The sequence below is a fragment of the Bos grunniens genome, chromosome X (assembly GCF_055505025.1).
Source record: "Bos grunniens cultivar Pamir isolate PY7600 chromosome X, Bosgru_T2T1.0, whole genome shotgun sequence".
In the NCBI taxonomy this organism is placed as follows: Eukaryota; Metazoa; Chordata; class Mammalia; order Artiodactyla; family Bovidae; genus Bos; species Bos grunniens.
In genome coordinates this window covers 120,050,980-120,073,672 of record NC_141194.1, presented here as the reverse complement: position 1 = coordinate 120,073,672, position 22,693 = coordinate 120,050,980, and the positions used below count along the sequence as shown (strand labels likewise).

The window sequence follows — 22,693 nt, the reverse complement described above, 5'->3', positions numbered from 1 at the left end:
CATTTCCTTCTACAATGCATGAAAGAGAAAAGTGAAAGTGAAGTCGCTCAGTCGTGTCTGACTCTTAGCGACCCCATGGACTGCAGCCTACCAGGCTCCTCCATCCATGGGATTTTCCAGGCAAGGGTACTGGAGTGGGGTGCCATCGCCTTCTCCGAGGTCTCCTATAATGAGCTTCAATCTGTGAAGGCCCTACTTTCATTTAGATTAAATTTTTTTTTTAAAGAGGAGAAAAGTGCTATTTTAACTAAGGGTAAAGGTCCATAGGATCTCATATCTTTAAAGATGATTATAGGGGACAAAGACTTAATGTTATTAACTCTTGGGCAAGATTATCCATATGCACTAGAGGATATTTTGGATTAATGGATATTTTGGCTATGGGAAATGTAGGTATGGCAATAATTCCAATGGTTGCTGCTGCTAAGTCACTTCAGTCGTGTCCGACTCTGTGTGACCCTATAGACAGCAGCCCACCAGGCTCCACCGTCCCTGGGATTCTCCAGGCAAGAACACTGGAGTGGGTTGCCATTTCCTTCTCCAATGATGAAAGGGAAAAGTGAAAGTGAAGCCGCTCAGTCGTGTCCGACTTGCAGCGACCCCGGGGACTGCAGCCCCAGGCTCCTCTGTCCATGGGATTTTCCAGGCAAGACTACTGGAGTGGGGTGCCACTGCTTTCTCTGAATTCCAATGGTTAAGGTTAGGTATATCTGTTTTTATTGTACGTTCCTTTACTCCCTGGCTGTTTTTATCATCTTGCCCAAATTTGGGCCAGAAGAGGAACAGAAACTGATGAGGTTTAAAAATTCAATTGTCAAACATCAAAAGTGGAATTTGATTATTACAAATGGCCACCACCCCAACATCACCCCTCTCCCCAGCTGGGATCTTCCAGACACACAGAAATACCAAGTCCTTTTCCTCCTCACTAGTGGGATAAAGTGTTCAGGAAGAAGTCTTCTGTGCTCAGAAATCTTCAGTCTTCAGTGCTCAGTCTTCATCCTGTCCTCATTCCCAGTATCTGGCTAACTATGGACTGGCTGGTCTGGGCCCCAAACTGAAAGGATTCCACCTCCCTCCCTCCTCACCTCCCTGATACTTCCCTTCCCCTCTTCCCCATCATCAAAAAATAGATACACAAATCTTTTTATAGCTTTTTGATATTTTAATCATCAACATCTGAGTACTTGCTCTCTACAGAGGTGACCGTTGCTGCATGCTTGATCCCTTCACAAACGACTATTCTGCCAGTTCTTTTCCTGGAGGGACAGCAGATTGCTCAAGGTCTTGGGCTCCAGGTGGGCACATAGGGGTATTTGGAGAATTGTTGGGAGAACTGTTGGAAGAACCCTCTGGGATTTGTTCATCCACCATTGGCTGATTTTCATTCTTCTTCTTCTGCTGCTGCTGGTGGTTGAAGGCTAGCATCATTGATGTCGTCCATTTCTTCCTTTCCCAATTCTTCTGAAGGGCTAATTTTAACTTCTTAATGTTCTCTTGTATCTAGTAAGTAAACAAATTCATACAGGAAGAAATTAGTGAAGGAGAATGGGAAGGAAAACTTTGAGTGAAGGGGTGTGGATTGAGGAGGGGTTTTATGCCAGGGAAAAGCAGGGTAAGTCTCAGGTGGGGGATGAAGATGAGGAACATGAGTAGGTTAATCTGACCTCATTGTCCAATGTGTTGAATTGATCAGACTTCTTTCTCTTCCTTCCACTAGCGCTTGATTCTTGTTGCTCTAAATTTACACTGTCTATTTCAATCTCTGACTCCTCCTCCTTCACTCCCTCAGTTACTTCTGCCATGTTGTAGCAACAGTGGCTTACACCAAGGCTCCTGGCCTCTCTATATACGTTCCCAGGACAAAGAAGAGCCACAATCATTAACTTTGATTGGTCAGCAAGAAAATTCTCCAGCCAATGGTAGCCCTGAAATGGCTTGACATCACAGAGCACCACCTTTGAAAATTTATGGGTGATGGGAAGGGTTCAGAGGAGTCTAGGTGCTCTGGTTAGGAAAAAGGAGTGCTTCTTCAACACTCATTAAAGAGCCTTCCCAAGTTGACTTTCCGTGCTTCCTCATGTTCTCTGTTCAGTTCCCATAGTGTACACGTTAGGAAGCAAGTGTTCCCTCCAAACCATTCCTCATGGCTACCCCCATTCAGTGTTTGATTCTATTGTCTTCCAGATTTAATTACCTAGTATTTTGTGTTTTTAAAAAATTATTTTAGTATTTTAGGTATACAGAGTAATTGTGAAGAGTATACTTGTATACTGCACAACCAATTCCCCTTATTAACATTGTACATTACTGGAACATTTATTCAACTTAGTGAACAAACACTGAAACAGTATTATTAACTAAAGTCTGGACTTTATTAGATTTCCTTGGTTTTTATCTAATGTCCTTTTCCTGTCCCATAACCCTTTCAGGATACTACATTGCAACTAGTCAATCCATGTTATTCCTTCTTAGGTTCCTCTTTGCTATGACAAGATTTAGATTTCTTATTTCTGAGGATCAACAATTTGGAGTCTTGTTTCATGGATTTAATATTAGATCCTGTGGTGTTACTGATCTTTTGGTTAAAAGTTTTTATAAGTGTTTTTCCAGAGGACCTCAAATCAAGTTAGTACTATCAGTGTTGTGGACTTCCCCATGGCAATGGTTGAATTAATCTCTTAGCTTTGACACAGAGGTGACACACATGTTTCTTTCTAGAGTCCAGAGGATCAAGATCATTTCTATTTTTGAGGCCTAGGTGGCAGCAGAAGGAGCATTTTGTAAGGTACTAGTGAATCCATCTGCCAATGCAGGAGATGCAGGAGACCCAGGTTGAATACCCTGGAGGAGAAAATGGCACCCCACTCCAGTATTCTTGCCTGGGAAATACCATGGACAGAGGAGCCTGCCAGCTACAGTCCATGGAGTCACAAAGAGTGAGACATGACTGACTATGCACAGTCACACACACAGACATACACACACAGACACCCCCCTGCCACACACACACACACAAAGTAATTTACTTTTAGAAGTATGCCTTCATCATCCTACAAAGTACTGCTCTTCTTCCATGAGTGACCATCCTGTATATTGAACAGATTATCAGTTTTTCTCCTCAGTTCTATATAGAAAGGGAGCCAAAATATGGTTGAGACACAACCAGTGTTCACAAGGTAAGCATCATTTCTCTGAGGTTAGTATCAGTCATGAGTTATTTTGGAATTGATGCACATGATTCAACATGAGACTAACACATAAGTCCAGGTTGAGAGACACAATTCAGAACTGCTTTAAAGAGAGTTCCAATCCAATAATCCTTTCACTATATGCCAACTGGCTAAACTGATTTATGTTAGTCAAAGCTTTAGTGGGTGCTCACAAATGCAGCACAAAGAAGCAAGGTCAAAGCACAAGCTAGCCAGATGGCAGTAACTCAAAGTGCTTGTTCATCAGCATACGGTAGAGCCAGTTCAAAAGCCAAAGTAGAAAAGACACCTGGTGGTAAGGGACAGCATCTCAGTCTTCTTCTCTTAGGACCAGTTGCTGCCATCACTCCATAGAGACAGGATGGACACTTCAACCAAAATTTGGTTTGGATGTTGAGACTGATGACACATATATCCAGAGAATGAAAAAAATTATTAATCACACATTGAGTTTTTCTGAGGAGAGCAGAGCAAACTCTCAAGCAGATTCAAGAATGGTTTAAGAGAGCAGAGGAAGGAGACTTGCATGGCTTTTATGCTGGTTGAAGGGGATAAAGCTGGAGAGTTCCACACACAGGTCAGGGCTTGGTCTGACCTTCATTTTGGCCCAGAGAAGAGAGTACTTGGGCTTTCTTATCAGATATAGATAAATAGGGGAAGAGGTGTGGTAGGGCTCTTTTATAGAAAACTGTATGTAAATTCAAGGTGTTTAGTAGTTTTCAATTCTCACAACCATTATAACCAAGCTTCTTGTATTGTTTTCAGTTAAAGTGCTCTTCATTAGATTTGTTGTTGTTGTTCAGTTGCTCAATCATGTACAACACTTTGCAACCCCATTGACTGCAGCACACCAGGCTTCCCTGTCCTTCACCATCTCCTGAAGCTTGCTCAAACTCATGTCCATTGAGTTGGGTATGCCATTCAACCATCTTATTGTCTGTCATCCCCTTCTCCTCCTGCCTTCCATTTTTCCAGCATCAGGGTCTTTCCAATGAGTCAGCTCTTTGCCTCAGGTGAATATTTGGGGCTTATTTCCTTTAGGATGGACAGGTTGGAACTCCTTGCAATCCAAGGGACTCTCAAGAGTCTTCTCCAGCCCCACAGTTCAAGGAATCAATTTTTTCGGCACTCAGCCTTTTTTATTGTCCTGCTTTCCCATTCATTCATGACTAGTGGAAAAACTGTTGCTTTGACTATATAGACCTTTGTAGGCAAAGTGTTATTTCTGCTTTTCAATACAATCTCTAGGTTTTTCATTGCTTTTCTTCCAAGGAGGAAATGTCTTTTAATTTTATGGCTGCAGTCACTGCCCATAGTGATTTTGGAGCCAAAGAAAGTAAAGTCTGTCACTGTTTCCATTGGTTGCCCATCTATTTGCCATGAAGTGACGGGACCAAGTGCTATGATCTTAGTTTTTTGAATGTTGAGTTTTAAGTCAGCTTTTTCACTTGCGTCTTTCACCTTCATCAAGAGGCTCTTTAGTTCCTCTTTGATTTCTGCCATAGGGTGGAGCCTTCTGCCCCAGTTCAGTCAGTAAGTCATGTCTGATTTTTTGTGACCCCCATGAATTGCAACACTCCAGGCTTCCGTGTCCATCAATAACTCCCAGAGCTTGCTCAAACTCATGTTCATCGAGTTGGTGATGCCATCCAACCATCTCATCCTTGGTTGTCTCCTTCTTCTCCTGCCTTCACTCTTTCATGGCCTCAGAGTCTCTTCAATGAGTCAGTTCTTCACATTAGGTGGCCAAAGTCTTGGAGCTTCAGCTTCAGCTTCAGCTTCAGTCCTTTCAATGAATATCCAGGACTAGTTTCCTTTACTATTGACTGGTTGGATCTTCTTGCAGTCCAAGGGACTCTCAGGGGTCTTTTTCAACCCCACAGTTCAAAAGTATCAATTCTTTGGCACTCAGCTTTCTTTATGGTCCAACTCTCACATCCATACATAACTAGTGGAAAAACAATAGCTTTGACTAAATGAACCACTGTCAGCAAAGTAATGTTTCTGCTTTTTAATATGTTATCTAGGTTTGTCAGAGCTCTTCTTCAAAGGACCGAGCATCTTTTAATTACATGGCTGTAGTCACTGTCTGCAGTGATTTTGCAGCCCAAGAAAATAAAATCTGTCACTGTTTCCTTTGATTCTCCATCTGTTTGCCATGAAGTGATGGGACTGGATGCAATTATCTTAGTTTTTTGAATGTTGAGTTTTAAGTCAGCTATTTCACTCTCCTCTTTCACTTTCATCAAGAGACTCTTTAGTTTCTCTTCGCTTTCTGCCATAAGGGTGGTGTCATCTGAATATCTGAGGTTATTGATATTTCTACTGGCAATCTTGATTCCAGCTTGTGCTTCATCCAGCCCAGCATTTTGCATGAGGCACTCTGCATAGAAGTCAAATAAGCAGGGTGACAGTATACAGCCTTGATGTACTCCTTTCCCAATTTGGAACCAGACCATTGTTCCATGACCGGTTTTAACTATTGCTTCTTGACCTGCATATAGATTTCTCAGGCGGCAGGTAAGGTGGTCTGGTATTCCCATCTCTTTAAGAATTTTCCACATTTGTTGTGATCCACACAGTCAAAGGCTTTGGCATAGTCAATAAAGCATAAGTAGATGTTTTTCTACAATTCTCTTGCTTTTTCTACATTCCAATGCATGTTGGCAGTTTGATCTCTGGTTCCTCTGACTTTTCTAAATCCAGCTTGAACATCTGGAGGTTCTCTGTTCACATACTGCTGAAGCCTATCTTTGCAAATTTTCAGCATTACTTTGCTAGCATGTGAGATGAGTGCAATTGTGTGATAGCTTGAGCAATCTTTGGCATTACCCTTCTTTGGGATTGTAATGAAAAGTGACCTTTTCCAGTCCTTTTGCCACTGCTGAGTTTTCCAAATTTGCTGGCATATTGACTGCAGCACTTGAACAGCATCATCTTTTAGGATTTGAAATAGCTCAACTGTAATTCCATCACCTGTGCTAGCTTTGTTTGTAGTGATTCTTCCTAAGGCCCACTTGACTTTGCCTTTCAGGAAGTCTGGCTCTAGATTAGAGATTACAGCATCATGGTTATCTGGGTCATTAACATCTTTTTTGTATAGTTCTTCTGTGTATTCTTTCCACCACTTCTGATTATCTCCTGCTTCTGTTAGGTCTGTATGATTTCTGTCCTTTATTGTACCTAAGTTTGCATGAAATATTCCCTTGGTATCTCTAATTTTCTGGAAAAATCTCTAGTCTTTCCCATTCTATTGTTTTGCTCTTTTTTTTTTTTTGCATTAATCACCGAGGAAGGCTTTCTTATCTCTCATTGCTACTCTTTGGAACTTTGCATTCACATAGGTATATCTTTCATTTTTTCCTTTTCCTTTAGCGTCTCTTCTTTTCTCAGCTATTTCTAAGGCCTCTTTAGACAGCCCTTTTACCATTTTGCACTTCATTTTCTTTGAAATGGTCTTGATCACTGCCTCCTGTACAATGCCATGGACCTCTGTCCATAGTTCTTCAGGCACTCTGTCTATCAGATCTCATTCCTTGAATCATTTGTCACTCCCACTGTATAATTGTAAGGGATTTGATTTAGGTCATAACTGAATGGTCACTGCCTTCAATTTAAGTCTGAATTTTGCAATAAGGAGTTCATGATCTGATCCACAGTCAGATTGGAAGCTGACTGTTTAGCATCATATGAAAAACTATTTATCCCAGCACAGTTTACTAAACAGATCATTGTTTCACCACTGCTTTGAAAATTCAACTTTCATGTAAAATAAACATACCAAAGTTTCTATTTGAATTCTCAGCTATACCAGATAGATCTATTTTCTCTGATAGCAGATAATCTTATACTACTCTAATTGAATACAACAAGATCCCATGTAAACTTCTCAGTCTATCCTAATCTGATGTGTTTATTATTTTGGATGAACATAATGTCTAGTTTATTAATTTTCCATTGGCTTTTCTAAAATACTCAACAAATTTTAAAGCTATGAAAACTCTTGGTCTAAATTAGCAAGTGAAAAATAGTTAAAATACTGCTTTCATCTCTTTAGAATCTATTTAGAGCCATGTACAGAAAGATAGTTGTAGTAGTGTACATATAACAGGGTGTTTGCAGTTTTTTGTGCTTAAGTTCCTTTTTTTTTACTTTCATCCTTGTCCTTTGAATATTTAACAATAAAAATTTTAAATGATTTAAAGTTTAACATTTTCTAAAGCAAACATTATAAAGAGGGGGACTTGATCTAGTATATGCAGAATTATTTGAGTATTCACTCCTCCAGAAGATCATAAAACATGCATTGAGCAGTGACTATAATATTGTGTCCCCTGTGTTCAGGTGGTTGGGGTTACAGAGATGAATGAAATATGCTTGTCCTTGTTGTATATTGCATACTGGGCAAGACATATAGGTACATGAACTATTTTAATACAAAGTGGCAATTGCTTTAATATAAGTTCCTCTAAGGACAGCAGGAGTAATGGACTCTGCTGACATTGGTGGCTGAGAGATTTCAGAGCAGAAGCACCACTTGTGTTGAGCCTTAAAGAATGAGGGAACTTTCATCATTCGGCAGCTCTGGGTGGGGAAAGGAAAGCAATTCCTTCAAGTGGAAGGAAATATCTAGTGCTAGTTGGTTATGTGGAAAAGGCAGTAAACAGCTTATTACTCACAGTCTTAAATGATGCTAATGTGGAAAGATGGGCAAATATCAGAGACCAAAATGAGAAAGTAAAAGCATCAGGGGAACAAGGGACTTTGGAAAAGTCCCTTCTAAGGAAGTAAGCAAATGGGAACCTGCTTTGAAAAATGCAAGCAGATTTTTCTGAGGAAAGAAGAACTCAAAGCTGAATTTAATGGAAGGAAGCAACTGTCAAAGCAGTCTGACTACGCTCAGCATGTTCTGTTTGCAGCTAGGGAAAAAATATGGGTTGCTGTTCATTTAGGACCCATGGTAGAGGTTGGAGAAAAGGAGGTAGGTATTCCAGAAATGACTCATAAGGTAGAAAGAGAAGATAATAAATCAGATACTACTGACACTTATTAAATAAATTAATCATAAGCCATATATGGACACATTATCTAAAAGTGTCAGATGGCTAAACACTGAGCAAAGATGCGCCCAAATACTGTGTTTTCAAGGGAAAAAAAAGGCACATTGTACATGAGCTAATGTCAGCTAACACAGGAAATGCTAGATTCTGGATTAGGGAAGAAAGAAGCAAGAGGCATGTACATATGTATGTATGTACGTATTTGTATCATTGATAAAAACAGAAGCCATTTAACCATATGCTTATTATGTTCTAATATAATGTCAGGTGTTGCACATAAATTGTTCCATTCAATCCCAGAATGACTCTAAGAGATAAACACATGCTCTCATTCCCATTTCACAGGGAAGAAAACTAGGTCTTACAGAAGTTAAGAAACTAACTCAAGGTCAAATAGCATTTAGGCCTTGAAGCTATAATTTGAGATTGAACTTGAAATCCAGTGGTTCTAACTGCTCAACTAGATACTGCTATATTCACTCTGCTACAACCCTAGTCTCAGTCATCATCAGATCATACCTGTATATGCCAGGAGTCTGACACTCCTATGATCCTACAGAGTTCACAACATTCAGTGAATCTTCTAAAACAGAAATCAGACTATATTGCTTTCCCTTATCAAACCATCTAGCAGCTCTCCAGTGCATATAAGATAAAATCCAGGTTCTCACCCCACAAGTCCCTACAAGACCTCATCTCTACCTCTCCAGTCTCAGTCATCTCTCTCAGCTCTGCCCCTCTCTGACTGAACTCCAGTTCCACTCAACCTTTTGCACTTCCTCAACACCCTATTCTTGTTCTTGCCTCATGATACGGCTGCTTGTTATTCTACCTAAAATGCTGTCCTTCAAAATCTTCTCACAACTAACTGTATCCCATTATTCAAATATTGATGCAAATATCAACTCCTCAGAGAAGGTGTCCCCACACCTTTTAGCCAAAGCAGCTCTCCTCTGCCCCACACCAATACCATGAACCACCCCAATGCCCATGAAAATAAAAATTACTTGATGACAGGAGCTATTGACTTTATGTCCTTTACTGCAAGTCCAGAATTAAAAACAATATCTGATACATGCTAGGCACTCAACATATATTTGTTTCCTGAAATATTGGTTTCTTTCTTAAAATATCATCAGTTCAGTTCAGTTCAGTCTCTCAGTCGTGTCCCATTCTTTGTGACCCCATGGACTGCATTATGCCAGGTTTCCCTGTCTATCACCAACTCCTGGAGCTTACTCAAACTCATGTCCATTGAGTTGGTGATGCCATCCAACAATCTCATCCTCTGTCATCCCCTTTTCCTACCACCTTCAGTCATTCCCACCATCAGGGTGTTTTCAAATGAGTCAGTTGTTCGCATCAGGTGGCCAAATTATTGGAGTTTCAGCTTCAGCATCAGTCTTTCCAATGAATATTCAGGGCTGATTTCCTTTAGAATGGTTGGATCGCCTTGCTGTCCAAGAGACTTTCAAGATATCATATTTTAATCTCAAGATGAAATATCATACTCATATGTATATATACATACATATATACACACTCACATACACACACACACACACACACACACACACATATATATATATATATACACACACACACATATATATGCTTTTAGAAATATGTGAGCTTGTTGTCATCTCATGGAAATGAAATGTACAACCCCTGCCCCAAATTTCATTTCAATATCAAGACTAATGATTGTACACATACACCAAAAAGTATGAAAAGGATTATTACTCACATAATGAGTTATGCATCAAAATAGAGTTAGGCCAAAAAGAAAAAAAGAGGGAAAAAGACATAGTAACTGTGTGGTGATGCGTTATTAAATGATTGTGATTCTTTCATTCTATAGATATATGTATAGATAGATACTATTAAAACATCAAGTTCTACATCTTAACCATATGCAATTTTTACTTGTCAATTATACCTCTATAAAACTGAATAAAAAATGGGATCAATCTGTATTACAATTTACCAATGATGTTGTCTGATAACTAGGACATTGCACATTTAATTTAATTTAGACTTGTTTATGTAGACAATTATGGCACCTGAAGCATGAGACCAGTAAAGGAGGTGCGGGTTCCATTGTGTAGCTTGTTCAGAAGCTGGAACTGTGTACTCTGAAAAGTGAAATGAGTGTCTTGGTTTGTATTAATGTGTAGAACTCCAAAGAGGATAAGGTGTGCCATGGTGAGACATTGTATTGTGTTTTTAACATGTGCAGAGAATGTGTGACCTTGCTTTACATTTTGGGTATAACCTCTTGGGAGGCAAGAGATTCCATGAGTTCTTTATGCTAAATGAGACAAACTTGGTTAGGAATTGATTGACTTGACCAGAACAGGTGGTCAGTCCATTGGCAGTGGCCCAAAGATCTATAAAGGTGTAAAGGTGGGGCCAATTGTTGGCCAAGACATTTCTGCTAAGATAACTGCCTAATGTTTGGTTGTTTGAGCTGACCTTTGGGTCCTGTCCTTTATCAGAAACATTCTGATTAAGTGATGAAAAGCAGCAACTCAAGCAAGCTCCATCAAGTGATAGTGATGATTAAATTGATTATGTGAAAGAAATCCTTTTGGTTTTCACTGTGTTGATCCTAAGGGGCTCCCCAGGTGTTCAAGGGTTTTAAGAGATGAACTCGTCTAGCACTGTGGAATCTAACAGGGGACTAAGCACAGGGAAAGTTAGTCTTTCCTGAATATAGGGTATGCAGAGGGCCCAGGTTCAGCTCCATCCTGTAGCAAGAAGACCATACTAGCTATGCTGATCTTGCAGACTGCTGCTTCTGTAATCAAAGGCCAAATGGGCAGCTGAATATGGAGGGTCATAGGTTCAAGACGTGAGATAGTCTATATTTCCAGGGAAGTCCAAATGTACCCACAATTGCTACACTGAGGGCATACATCAATGGTCCAAGGTGGGCAGTTCCTTGTATCAGAAGCCCATGAAACCAACAACCATCACTGATGGTATAGGGACTCCAAGACACATGAGAGAAGGTTACTAAAGCTTGCACAGTGAAGAAGTTTCAGGAGCCCCTAATTTGAGTGCTTGTTCTATGGCAATTTAGGCAGATTTTAGAATTTTTGACGCAGGGAGTTCCATTCAAGGTGAGCCTATCTGGAAATTATAGATTAAAAAAAATGTGTATATGAGGAAATGTTCCCTGCAGAATTGAAAGATGTCTAAAATAGTTGGGCTTGTTTTAACAATATGGATACTAAGAAGACTAAAAGCTGTTTCTCAACACTGTCAATATTGGAGCAGTCCTGCACTTACCAAAGAATTTTCAAGATCTTAACTGAAGTGGTGGGGCTGTGTACTATGTGTGTCATAGGAATCTCCTCAGAGAAGGATGTCACCAGTGTGAGGTCATAATTGTATACTGGAAAATGCTAGAGCTGGTGAAAATAATGCCTGCAAATACTATATGAGATAGTAGATGTGGACACTGGGCCCACTGAGTAGCCAGGTGAAGGTGTTTCATGTCCCTTTGAAGGTGAAGGTTAAGTGTAGCTGAGAGGTTGTTTAAATAGGCACTGGAAAGAGCATGCTAGACAAATGCTTTGCTAAGACTACAAAGTGTCTACCAGTTATTTGGTGGAAGCAGTATTTTCAGTAATACATGGAGCCCTAGTGAGTGGTGCCATGACACCAAAGATACATGCTTGGTGTCATGGCACTGGTCTTGTTTTCCAGGTTTAAGATAAAGTAAAATTCGTCTGTTAAGTGCAGCAGGGGTGAGGGTAATCATAGCACCTCTAAATAAGTCTCCTATAATATGTTTCAATCTGTGAAGATACTTCTTTTATTTAGACTGAATCTTCAAAAATCCATTCACCATTGCAATGAACAGAATAAAATACTTAGCTATAAATTTACCTAATGAAACAGAAGACCTATTATAGAAAAATGTAAAAAACTGATGAAAGAAATCAAAGATGACACAAATAGAAGGAGAAATATCCCATGGTCATGGATTGGAGGAAACCGTGTAGTTAAAATGGGCACACTACCCAAAGCAATCTACAGATTCAATGCAATCTCTAAAGTTACCAACAGTATTTTTCACAGAACTAAAACAAATAATTTCACAATTTGTACGGAAACACAAAAAGCCTCGAATAGCCAAAAAAATCTTGAGAAAAAAAAGAATGGAACTGGAGGACTTAACCTGCCTGACTTCAGACTATACTACAAAGCTACCATCAAGACAGTATGGTACTGGAACAAAGACAGAAATATAGATCAGTAGAAAAAAATAGCCAGCCCATAGATAAATCCAAATGCCTTTAGCCAACTTACCTTTGACAAAGGAGGCAAAAATATGCAATAGAGAAAAGACAATTTATTTAAAAAGTGGTGCTGGGAAGACTGGTCAACCACCTGAAAAAGAATGAAACTAGAACACTTTCTAACACCATATTAAAAAACAAAACAAAACAAAAAAACAAAACAAAAAAAACAACCTCAAAATGGATTGAAGATCTAAATGTAAGGCCAGAAATATAACACTCTGAGAGGAAATCATAGGCAGAACACTCTCTGACATAACTCCTGGCAAGATCCTCCATGACCCACCTGCCAGAGTAATGGAAATAAAAACAAAAATAAACAAGTAGGACCTAATTAAGCTTAAAAGCTATTGCACAATGAAGGAAACTATAAACAAGGTGAAAAAACAGCCTTCAGAATGGGGGAAAATGATAACAAATGAAATAACTGACAAATAATTAATCTGTAAAACATACAAGCAGCTCATGAAGCTCAATACCAGAAAAATAAATGACCAAATTAAAAAGTGGGCCACAGAACTAAATAGATATTTCTCCAAAGAAAACATACAGATGGCTAAACAAACAGGAAAAGATGCTCAATTTCACTCGTTATCAGAGAAATGCAAATCAAAACCAAAATGAGGTACCATCTCACGCCAGTTGGAATGGCTGCCATCAAAAAGTCTAAAAACAATAAATGGTGGAGAGGGTGTGGAGAAAGGAGAACCCTCTTACACTGATGGTGGGAATGCAAACTAGTATAGCCACTATGGAGAACAGTGTGAAGATTCCTTAAAAACCTGGAATTAGAACTGCCGTACGGCCCAGTAATCCCATCTGCTGGACATAAACTCTGAAGAAACCAAAATTGAAAGGGACACATGTACCCTAATGTTCATTGCAGCACTGTTTACAATAGCTAGGACCTGTAAACAACCTTGATGTCCATCAGCAGATGAATGGATAAGGAAGTTTTGGTACATATACACAGAGGAATATTATTCAGCTATAAAGAAAGCATATTAAAAAGCAGAGACATTACTTTGCCAACAAAGGTACGTCTAGTCAAGGCTATGGTTTTTCCAGTGGTCATGTATGGATGTGACAGTTGTACTGTGAAGAAAGCTGAGCGCCAACGAATTGATGCTTTTGATCTGTGGTGCTGGAGAAGACTCTTGTGAGTCCCTTGGACTGCAAGGAGATCCAACCAGTCTATCCTAAAGGAGACCAGTCCTGGGTGTTCATTGGAAGGACTGATGCTGAGGCTTAAACTCCAATATTTTGGCCACCTGATGCGAAGAGTTGACTCATTGGAAAAGACTGATGTTGAGAGGGATTGGGGTCAGGAGGAGAATGGGATGACAGAGGATGAGATGGCTGGATGGCATCACCGACTCGATGCACATGAATTTGAGTGAACTCTGGAAGTTGGTGAGGGACAGGGAGGCCTCGTGTGCTCCTATTCATGGGGTTGCAAAGAGTCAGACACCACTGTGTGACTGAAGTGACTGATAAAGAAAGAATGCATTTGAGTCAGTTCTAATGAGATTGATGAAACTGGAGCCTATTATACAGAGTGAAGTAAGTCAGAAAGTGAAACACCAATGCAGTATATTAATGCATATATATGGAATTTAGAAAGATGGTAACAATGACCCTATATGTGAGACAGCAAAAGAGACACAGATGTAAACAACAGACTTTTGGACTATGTGGGAGAAGGCAAGGGTGGGATGATTTGAGAGAATAGCACTGAAGCATGTATATTACCATATGTAAAAAAATGACCAGTGCAAGTTTGATGCATGAAACAGGGCACTCAAAGCTGGTGCTCTGGGACAACCCAGAGGGATGGTGTGTGGAGGGAGGTGGGAGGGAGGTTCAGGACTGGGGGATACATGAACATGCATGGCTGATTCATGTTGATGTATGGAAAAAACTACAACAATATTGTAAAGTAATTAGCCACCAATCAAAATAAGTAATTAAAAACAAAAACAACAACTGAGCGGGAAAGTGTTATTTTAACTAAGGGGAAAGGTCCATAGGGTCTCATATTTTTAAAGATGATTATAGAGGCCAAAGACTTAGTTTTGTTATTCATGGGGTCAGAATGTCTACGTGCACTGGAGGCTATTTTGGGGTAATGTATGTTTTTGCTATGTGAAATATAGGCAAGGCAATAATTCCAATGGTTAGGGTTAGGTATATCTGTTTCTATTGTATGTTCCTTTACTCCCTGGCTGTTTTTATCAGCTTGCCTAAATGTGGGCCAGAAGAGGAACAGAAACTGATGAGGCTTAAAAACTCAATTGTCAAACATCAAAGGTGGCATCTGATTATTACACATGGCCACCACTCATACACCACCCCTCTCCCCATCTGGGACCTCTCAAACACACAGAAATGCCAAGTTCTTTTCCTCCTCACTAGTGGGATAAAGTGTTCAGGAAGAAGTCTTCCGTGCTCAGAAATCTTCAGTCTTCAGTGCTCAGTCTTCATCCTGTCCTTTTTCCCAGTGTCTAGCTAACTATGGACTGGCTGGTCTGGGCCCCAAACTGAAAGGATTCCACCTCCCTCCCTTCTCACACACTTGACCCTTCCTTTCCTCCCCTCCCCATCATAAAAAACCAGATATACACACATTTTTAAACAGCTTGTTGATATTTTAATCATCACCATCTGAGTACTTTGGTCTCTACAGAGGTGACCATTGCTGTACACTGACCTTTCACAAACAACTATTCTCCCAGGGCTTTTCCTGGAGTGACTGCAGATATCGCAAGGTCTTGGGCTCCAGGTGGGCACATGGGGGTACTTGGAGAATTGTCAGGAGAAGTGTTGGAAGAATTCTCCGGGATTTGTTCATCTGCCATTGGCTGATTTTCATCCTTCTTTTTCTTCTGCTGGTGGTGGTAGAAGACTAGTATCATTGACATTGTCCCTTTATTTCTTTCCGCTTTCTGCTAAAGGGCTAATTTTAACTTCCTAAAGTTCTCCCGTATCTGTTAAGAAAACAATATCATACAGAAAGACATTAGTGAAGGAGGTTGGGAAGGAGCATTTGAGAGAATGGGTGAGGATTGAGGTGGGTTTTTTTTTTTTTTTTTTTTTTTTTGCCAGGCAAGGGCAGGGTAAATCTCAGGTGGGGGATAAAGAGAAGGAACATGAGTAGGGTAATCTGACCTTCTCAGTATCCTTGTCATTGGATTGATCAAAGGTTTTTCTTTTCCTTCCTTTAGTGCTTGACGCTTGTTGCTCTAAACTTAGGCTCTGTATCTCAGTCTCTGACGACTCCGCCTTCACTTCCTCAATTACTTCTGCCATATAGCAACAGTGGCCTACACCAAGTAGCTCCTGGCCTCTCTATATACCTTCCTAGGACAATTAAGAGCCACAACCATTAGCTTTGATTGGTCAGCAAGCAATTCCTCCTTCGAATGGTAGACCTGAAATGGCATGACATGTAAATCGCCACCCATGAAAATCCATGGCGGAGGGGAAGGGAGCAGAGGAGTCTAGGTCCTCTGGTTTGGGAAAGTGTGTGCTTCCTCACCACCCATTAAAGAGCCTTCCCAAGTTGACTTTCCACTCTTCCTCATGTTCTCTGGTTCAGTTCTTGTGGTGTACATGTTATGGAGCGAGTGTTCCCTCCAAACCATTCCTCATGGTCAGCCCCATTCAGTGCTTAATTCTGTTGTCTTCCAGATCTAGTATTTTGTGGTTTTAGAAAAAAACTTTTTTATTTTAGAAGTTTCAGAATTGCAGAATAATTGTGCATAGTCTCTCAGTCGTGTCTGACTCCTTGTGACCTCATGGACTGCAGCCCTCAAGGCTCATCTTTCCATAGAATTCTCCGAGCAAGAACACTAGAGTGGGTGGCCATTTCCTTCTCCAACAGAATATTTATGAAGAGTATATTGGTGTACTCCACAACTAATTACTCTTATTAACATTGTACATTAGCATGGAACATTGATTCAACTTAGTGAATCAATGCAGCAACAGTTTTGTTAACCAAAGTCTGGACTTTATCAACTTTCTTTGGGTTTTGCCTAATGTCCATTTGCTGTCCCAGTATCCCATCCAGGATACTACATTAAATTCAGTCGATCTATATTACGCCTTCTTAGGTTCCTCTTTGCTGTGACAAGTTTTTAGATTTTTCGTTTCTGAGGACATTGACAATTTGGAGTTTTGTCTTGGTTTTTACATTAGATCCTAAGATGTTGATCTTATAATTAAAAGTTTTTATAAGTTTGTTTTTCCAGAGGAGCTCAAATCAAGTTAGTACTCTAAGTGTTGTGGACTTCCCCATGGCAATGGTTGAATTAATCTCTTGGCTTCATCATGAAGTACACAGATGTTTCTCTCTAGAGCCCAGAGGATCCAGATCATTTCTATTTTTGAGGCCTAGGTGACAGCAGAAGGAGCATTTTTAAGGTTCTAGTGAATCCACCTGCCAATGCAGGAGATGCAGGTTGGATCCCGTGGAGGAGGAAATGGCAACCCCCTCCAGTATTCTTGCCTGGGAAATACCATGGACAGAGGAGCTGGGCTGACTACAGTCCATGGTGTCACAAAGAGTCAGACATGACTGACCACATACACACAGACATACACACAGAAACACACAATGAGTCATTTACTTTTAGAAGTATGACTACAGCATCCCACATAGTAACTACTCTTCCTCCATATGAGTATATATGACCATCCTGTATATTAAACAGACTATCAGCTTTCCTCCTGAGTTCATATAGAAAGAGGGACAACATATGATTGAGATACATCCAGTGTTCCCAAGGTAAGCATCATTTTTCTGAGGTTAGTATCAGTCAGGAGTTATTTTGAAATTCTACCTGAGACTCACACATAAGTCCAGGTTGAGATACACAATTCAGAACTGCTGAACGGAGGGTCCCAATTCAATAATCATTTCCCTACATGCCAACTGGCTAAACTGATTTATGGTGGTCAAAGATTCAGCAGGTGTTCACAAATGCAGCACAAAGAAACAAAGTCAAAGAACCAGCTAGCCAGATGGCAGTAGCTCAAAGTACCTGTTCACCAGCATACGGCAGAGCCATTTTGAAAGCGAAAGTAGAGAGAAAAGACACTTGGTGGTAAGGAACAGCATCTCAGTCTTCTGCTATTGGGGCCAATTGCTGCCATAACTCAACAGAGACAGAATGGATCCTTCAACCAAAATTTGGTTTGAATGTCGAGACTGATGACACATACACCCAGAGAGTATGAAAAAACTCATTAATCATATAATGAGTTTTTCTGGGGAGAGCAGAACAAGCTCTCAAACAGGTTCAAGAATGTTTTAAGAGAGCAGAGGAAGGAGACTGGCTTGGTTTTTATGGTGGTTAAAGAGGATAAAGCTGGAGAGTTCCACAAATAGGTCAGGTCTTGGATGGTCTGAACTTCATTTAGGCCCACAGAATTTTTAGTTAAAGTTCTTTTCACTAGATTTCTTGTTTGATTGTTCAGTCATATCCGACTCTGCGAACCCATGGATTGCAGCATACCAGGCTTCCCTCTTCTTCACCATCTCCTGGAATTTGCTCAACCTCATGACCTTTGATTCGATGATGCCATCCAACCATCTAATCCTCTGTCATCTCTTTATCCTCCTGCCTTCCATCTTTCTCAGCATGAGAGTCTTTTCCAATGAGTTGGTTTTTCACCTCTGATGGCCAAAGTATTGGAGGTTCAACTTCAGCATCAATACTTCCAATGAATATTCAGGGTTACTTTCCTTTAGGATTGACTGGTTTGGTCTGCAGGGGACTCTCAAGAGTGTTCTGCAGCACCACAGTTCAATGGCATCAATTCTTCAGTGCTCAACTTTCTTTGTGGTCCAACTATCACATCCATATGTCTACTGGAAAAACCATAGCTTTTCTAGACAGACCTTTGTCAGCAGAGTAATGTCTATGCTTTTTAATATCTTCTCTAGATTGGTCATAGCTTTTCTTCCAAGTAGCAAGCATCTTTTAATTTCATGGCTGCAGTCATCATCTTCATTGGTTTTGGAGTCCAAGATAATAAAGTCTGTTACTGTTTCCTTCCCCCCACCCCCGCCCATCTATTTGGCATGAAATGATGGGACTGGGTGCCATGATCCTAGTTTTTTGAATGTTGAATTTTAAGCCAGCTTTTTCACTCTCCTCTTTTGCTTTCATCAAGAGGCTTTTAGTTCCTCTTTGCTTTCTGCCATAAGGTTGGTATCATATGTATATCTTAAGCTATTAATATTTCTCCCACAATCTTGATTACAACTTGTGCATTTCTCATGAGGTACTCTGCATAGAAATTAAATAAGCAGGGTGACAATATACAGCCCTGACATACTCCTTTCTCTATTTGGACAGTCTTTTGTTCCATGTATGGTTCTAACTGTTGCTTCTTGAGCTGCATACAGATTTCTCAGAAGGCAGGGAAATTTGTCTGGTCATTTTTGTCCATCTGTTTAAGAATTTTCCACAGTTTGCTGTGATCCACAGTCAAAGGCTTTGCTGCAGTCAATAAAGCAGAAGTCAACGCTTTCTGGAACTCACTTGCTTTCTCTATGATCCAGCAGATGTTGGCATTTTGATCTTTGGTTCCTCTGCCTTTTCTAAATCCAGCTTAAACATCTAGAAGTTCTCGGTTCATGTGCTGCTGAAGCCTACACTACTTTGCTAGTGTGTGAGATGAGTGAATTGTGTGATACTTTGAACACTTTTTGGATTACCTTTCAATGTGGTTGGAATGAAAACTGACCTTTTCCAGTCCTGTTGCTGCTGCTGAGTTTTTAAAATTCGCTGGTCTATTGGGTGCAGCATTTTCCCAGCATCATCTTTTAGGGTTTGAAATAGCTCAACTGAAATTCCATTACCTCCACTAGCTTTGTTTGTAGTGATGCTTCCTAAGGACCACTTGAATTCACACTCCAGGATGTTTGGCTTTTTGTGTGGGATCACACCATTGTGGTTATCTGGGTCATTAAGATATTTTTTGTATAGTTTTTGTATTCTTGCAACCTCTTCTTAATGTCTCCTGCTTCTGTTAGAGTCCTGCCATTTCTGTCCTTTATTGCGTCTATCTTTGCATGAAATATTCCCTTGGTATCTCTAATTTTCTTGAAAAATCTCTAGTCTTTCCCATTCTATTCTTTTCCTCTATTTCTTTGCATTAATCACTGAGGAAGGCTTTCTTATCTCTCCTTGCTACCCTTTGGAAATCTGCATTCAGATGGGTATATCTTCCCTTTTATCCTTTGCCTTTAACTTCTCTTCTTTTCTCAGATATTTCTAAGGCCTCCTCAGACAGTCCTTTTGCCTTTTTGCACTTCTTTTTCTTTGGGATGGTCCTGATCACTACCTCCTGTACAATGTCATGAACCTCTGTCTATAGTTTTTCAGGCAGGCTCTCTATCAGATCTAATCCCTTGAATCTATTTGTCACTTCCACTTCCACATGTATAATCATAAGGGATTTGATTTAGGTCATACCTGAATGGTCACTTTCTTCAATTTAAGTCTAAATTTTGCAATAAGAAGTTCATGATCTGAGCCACAGTCAGACAGGGAGCTGGCTATTTAGCATCAGATGGAAAACTATTATCCCAGCACAGTTTACTAAACAGATCATTGTTTCACCACTGTTTTGAAAATTCAACTTTCATGTAAAATAAACATATGAAAGTTTCTATTTGAATTTCCATACATATCAGATAGATCTATTTTCTCTGATAGCAGATAATCTTATACCTCTGTAATTTTATATTATAAGACCCCATGTAAACTTCTCAGCCTATCCTAATCTGATGTATTTATTATTTCAGATGAACATAATGTTGTTTATCAACTTTTCATTGGCTCTTCTAAAATACTCAATGAATTTTAAAGCTATGAAAAATCTTGGTCTAAGTTAGCAAGTGAAAAATAGTGAAAATATTGCCTTAATCTCTTTAGAGCCACATACAGAAAGATAGTTGTAAATACTGTGTGGATCGCAGGGTGTTTTCAGTTTTCAGTGCTTAGATTTCTTTTTTTAAACTTTCATCCTTACACTTTGACTTTTTAACAATAAAAATGTTAAATTATGTTCAGGTTAATATTTTCTAACTCAAACATTATAAAGCAAGGGACTATATGCAGAATGATATGAGTATCCACTCCTCCAGTAGCTCATCAAACATGCATTGAGCAGTGACCATAATATTGTGTCTCATGTGTTCAGGTGTTTGGGTTTACAGAGATGAATTAAATATGCTTGTCCTTGCTGTATATTCAGTTCAGTTCAGTTCAGTGGCTCAGTCATGTCCGATTCTTTGTGACCCCATGAACCTCAGCATGCCAGGCCTCCCTGTCCATCACCAACTCCTGGAGTTCATCCAAACCCATGTCCATTGAGTTGGTGATGTCATCCAACCATCTCATCCTGTGGCGTCCCCTTCTCCTCCTGCCTTCAATCTTTCCCAGTATCAGGGTCTTTTCCAACTAGTCAGTTCTTTGTATCAGGTGGCCAAAGTATTGGAGTTTCAATTTCAACATCAGTCCTTCCAATGAATATTCAGGACTGATTTCCTTTAGGATGGGCTGGTTGGATCTCCTTGCTGTCCAGGGGACTCTCAAGAGTCTCCTCCAACACCACAGTTCAAAAGCATCAATTCTTCAGTGCTCAGCTTTATTTATAGTCCAATCCATACATGGCTACCGGAAAAACCATAGCCTTGACTAGACGGACTTTGTTGACAAAGTAATGTCTCTGCTTTATAATATGCTCTCTAAGTTGGTCATAACTTTTCTTCCAAGGAGCAAACATCTTTTAATTTCATGGCTGCAGTCACCATCTGCAGTGATTTTGGAGCCCCCCAAAATAAAGTCAGCCACTCTTTTCCCATCTATTTGCCATAAAGAAATGGGACCAGATGCTATGATCTTAGTTTTCTGAATATTGAGTTTTAAGCCAACTTTTTCACTCTTCTCTTTCACTTTCATCATGAGGCTCTTTAGTTCTTTGCTTTCTGCCGAAAGTGTGATGTTACCCATAAGGAGTTATGCTAACCCTAACCCTGTGTACGAGACAACAAAAGAGACAGTGATGTATAGAACAGTCTTATGGACTCTGTGGGAGAGGGAGAGGGTGGGAAGATTTGGGAGAATGGCATTGAAACATGTAAAATATCATGAAACGAGATGCCAGTCCAGGTTCGATGCACAATACTGGACGCTTGGGGCTAGTGCACTGGGATGACCCAGAGGGATGGTATGGGGAGGGAGGAGGGAGGAGGGTTCAGGATGGGGAACACATGTATACCTGTGGTGGATTCATTTTGATATTTGGCAAAACTAATACAATTATGTAAAGTTTAAAAATTAAATAAAATTTTAAAAAATAAATAAAAAAGAAAAAAAAATAGAGTTCAACCAAAAAAAAAAGAATAGAGAAAAATGGCCCATGAAACCAACAGCCATCATTGATGATAGAGGGATACCAAGATACATAAGAGAAGGATACTAAAGGTTGCACAGTGAAGGAGTCTCAGGGGGCCCTAATAGAAGTTCTTGTTCTATGGTAATTGGGGCAGGTTATAGAATCTTTTGACACAGGGAGTATCATTCAAGGCGGGCCTGTTTGGATGTTACAGAGTGAAAAAAAAAAAAGTTTATATGAGGAAACGTTGCCTCCAGAATCTAAAAATCTCTAAAACATGTTGGGTTTGTTTTAACAATATGGGTACTAAGAAGACTAAAAGCTGTTTCTCAACACTGTCAAGATTGGAGTAGTCCTCACCACTTACCAAATAATTTTCAGGAACTTAACTGAAGTGGTGGGACCATGTACCATGTGTGTCATCAGAATCTCCTCAAAAGAGGATGTTATCAGTGTGAAGTCATAAGTGTGTACCTGAAAAAGCTAAAGCTTGTGAAAATATTGCTTGCAAAGTCTATGTGACATGGCAGGTTTGGACACTGGGCCCACTGAGTAGCCACGAGAATGTGTTTCATGTCCTTTACAAGGTGAATGTTAAGTGTAACTGAGAGGTTGTTGAAATAGGCACTGGAAAGATTATGCTAGACAAATGCTTTGCTGTGACTACAAAGTATTTACCAGTTATTCAGTGGAAGCA

General features: G+C 39.9%; 1 protein-coding gene across 1 annotated transcript; it reads right to left on the bottom strand.

The window, feature by feature from the left end:
* Positions 1-1,144: 1,144 nt before the first annotated feature.
* LOC147341251 (uncharacterized) lies at positions 1,145-1,864 on the bottom strand. The gene is made up of 2 exons (XM_086387951.1): positions 1,668-1,864; positions 1,145-1,503 (listed from the first exon to the last, which is right to left on the bottom strand). Exons 1-2 carry the CDS (start codon positions 1,803-1,805, stop codon positions 1,240-1,242), a joined length of 402 nt encoding a protein of 133 aa, XP_086244077.1. The 5' UTR covers positions 1,806-1,864; the 3' UTR covers positions 1,145-1,239.
* Between the last annotated feature and the right edge of the window lie 20,829 nt (positions 1,865-22,693).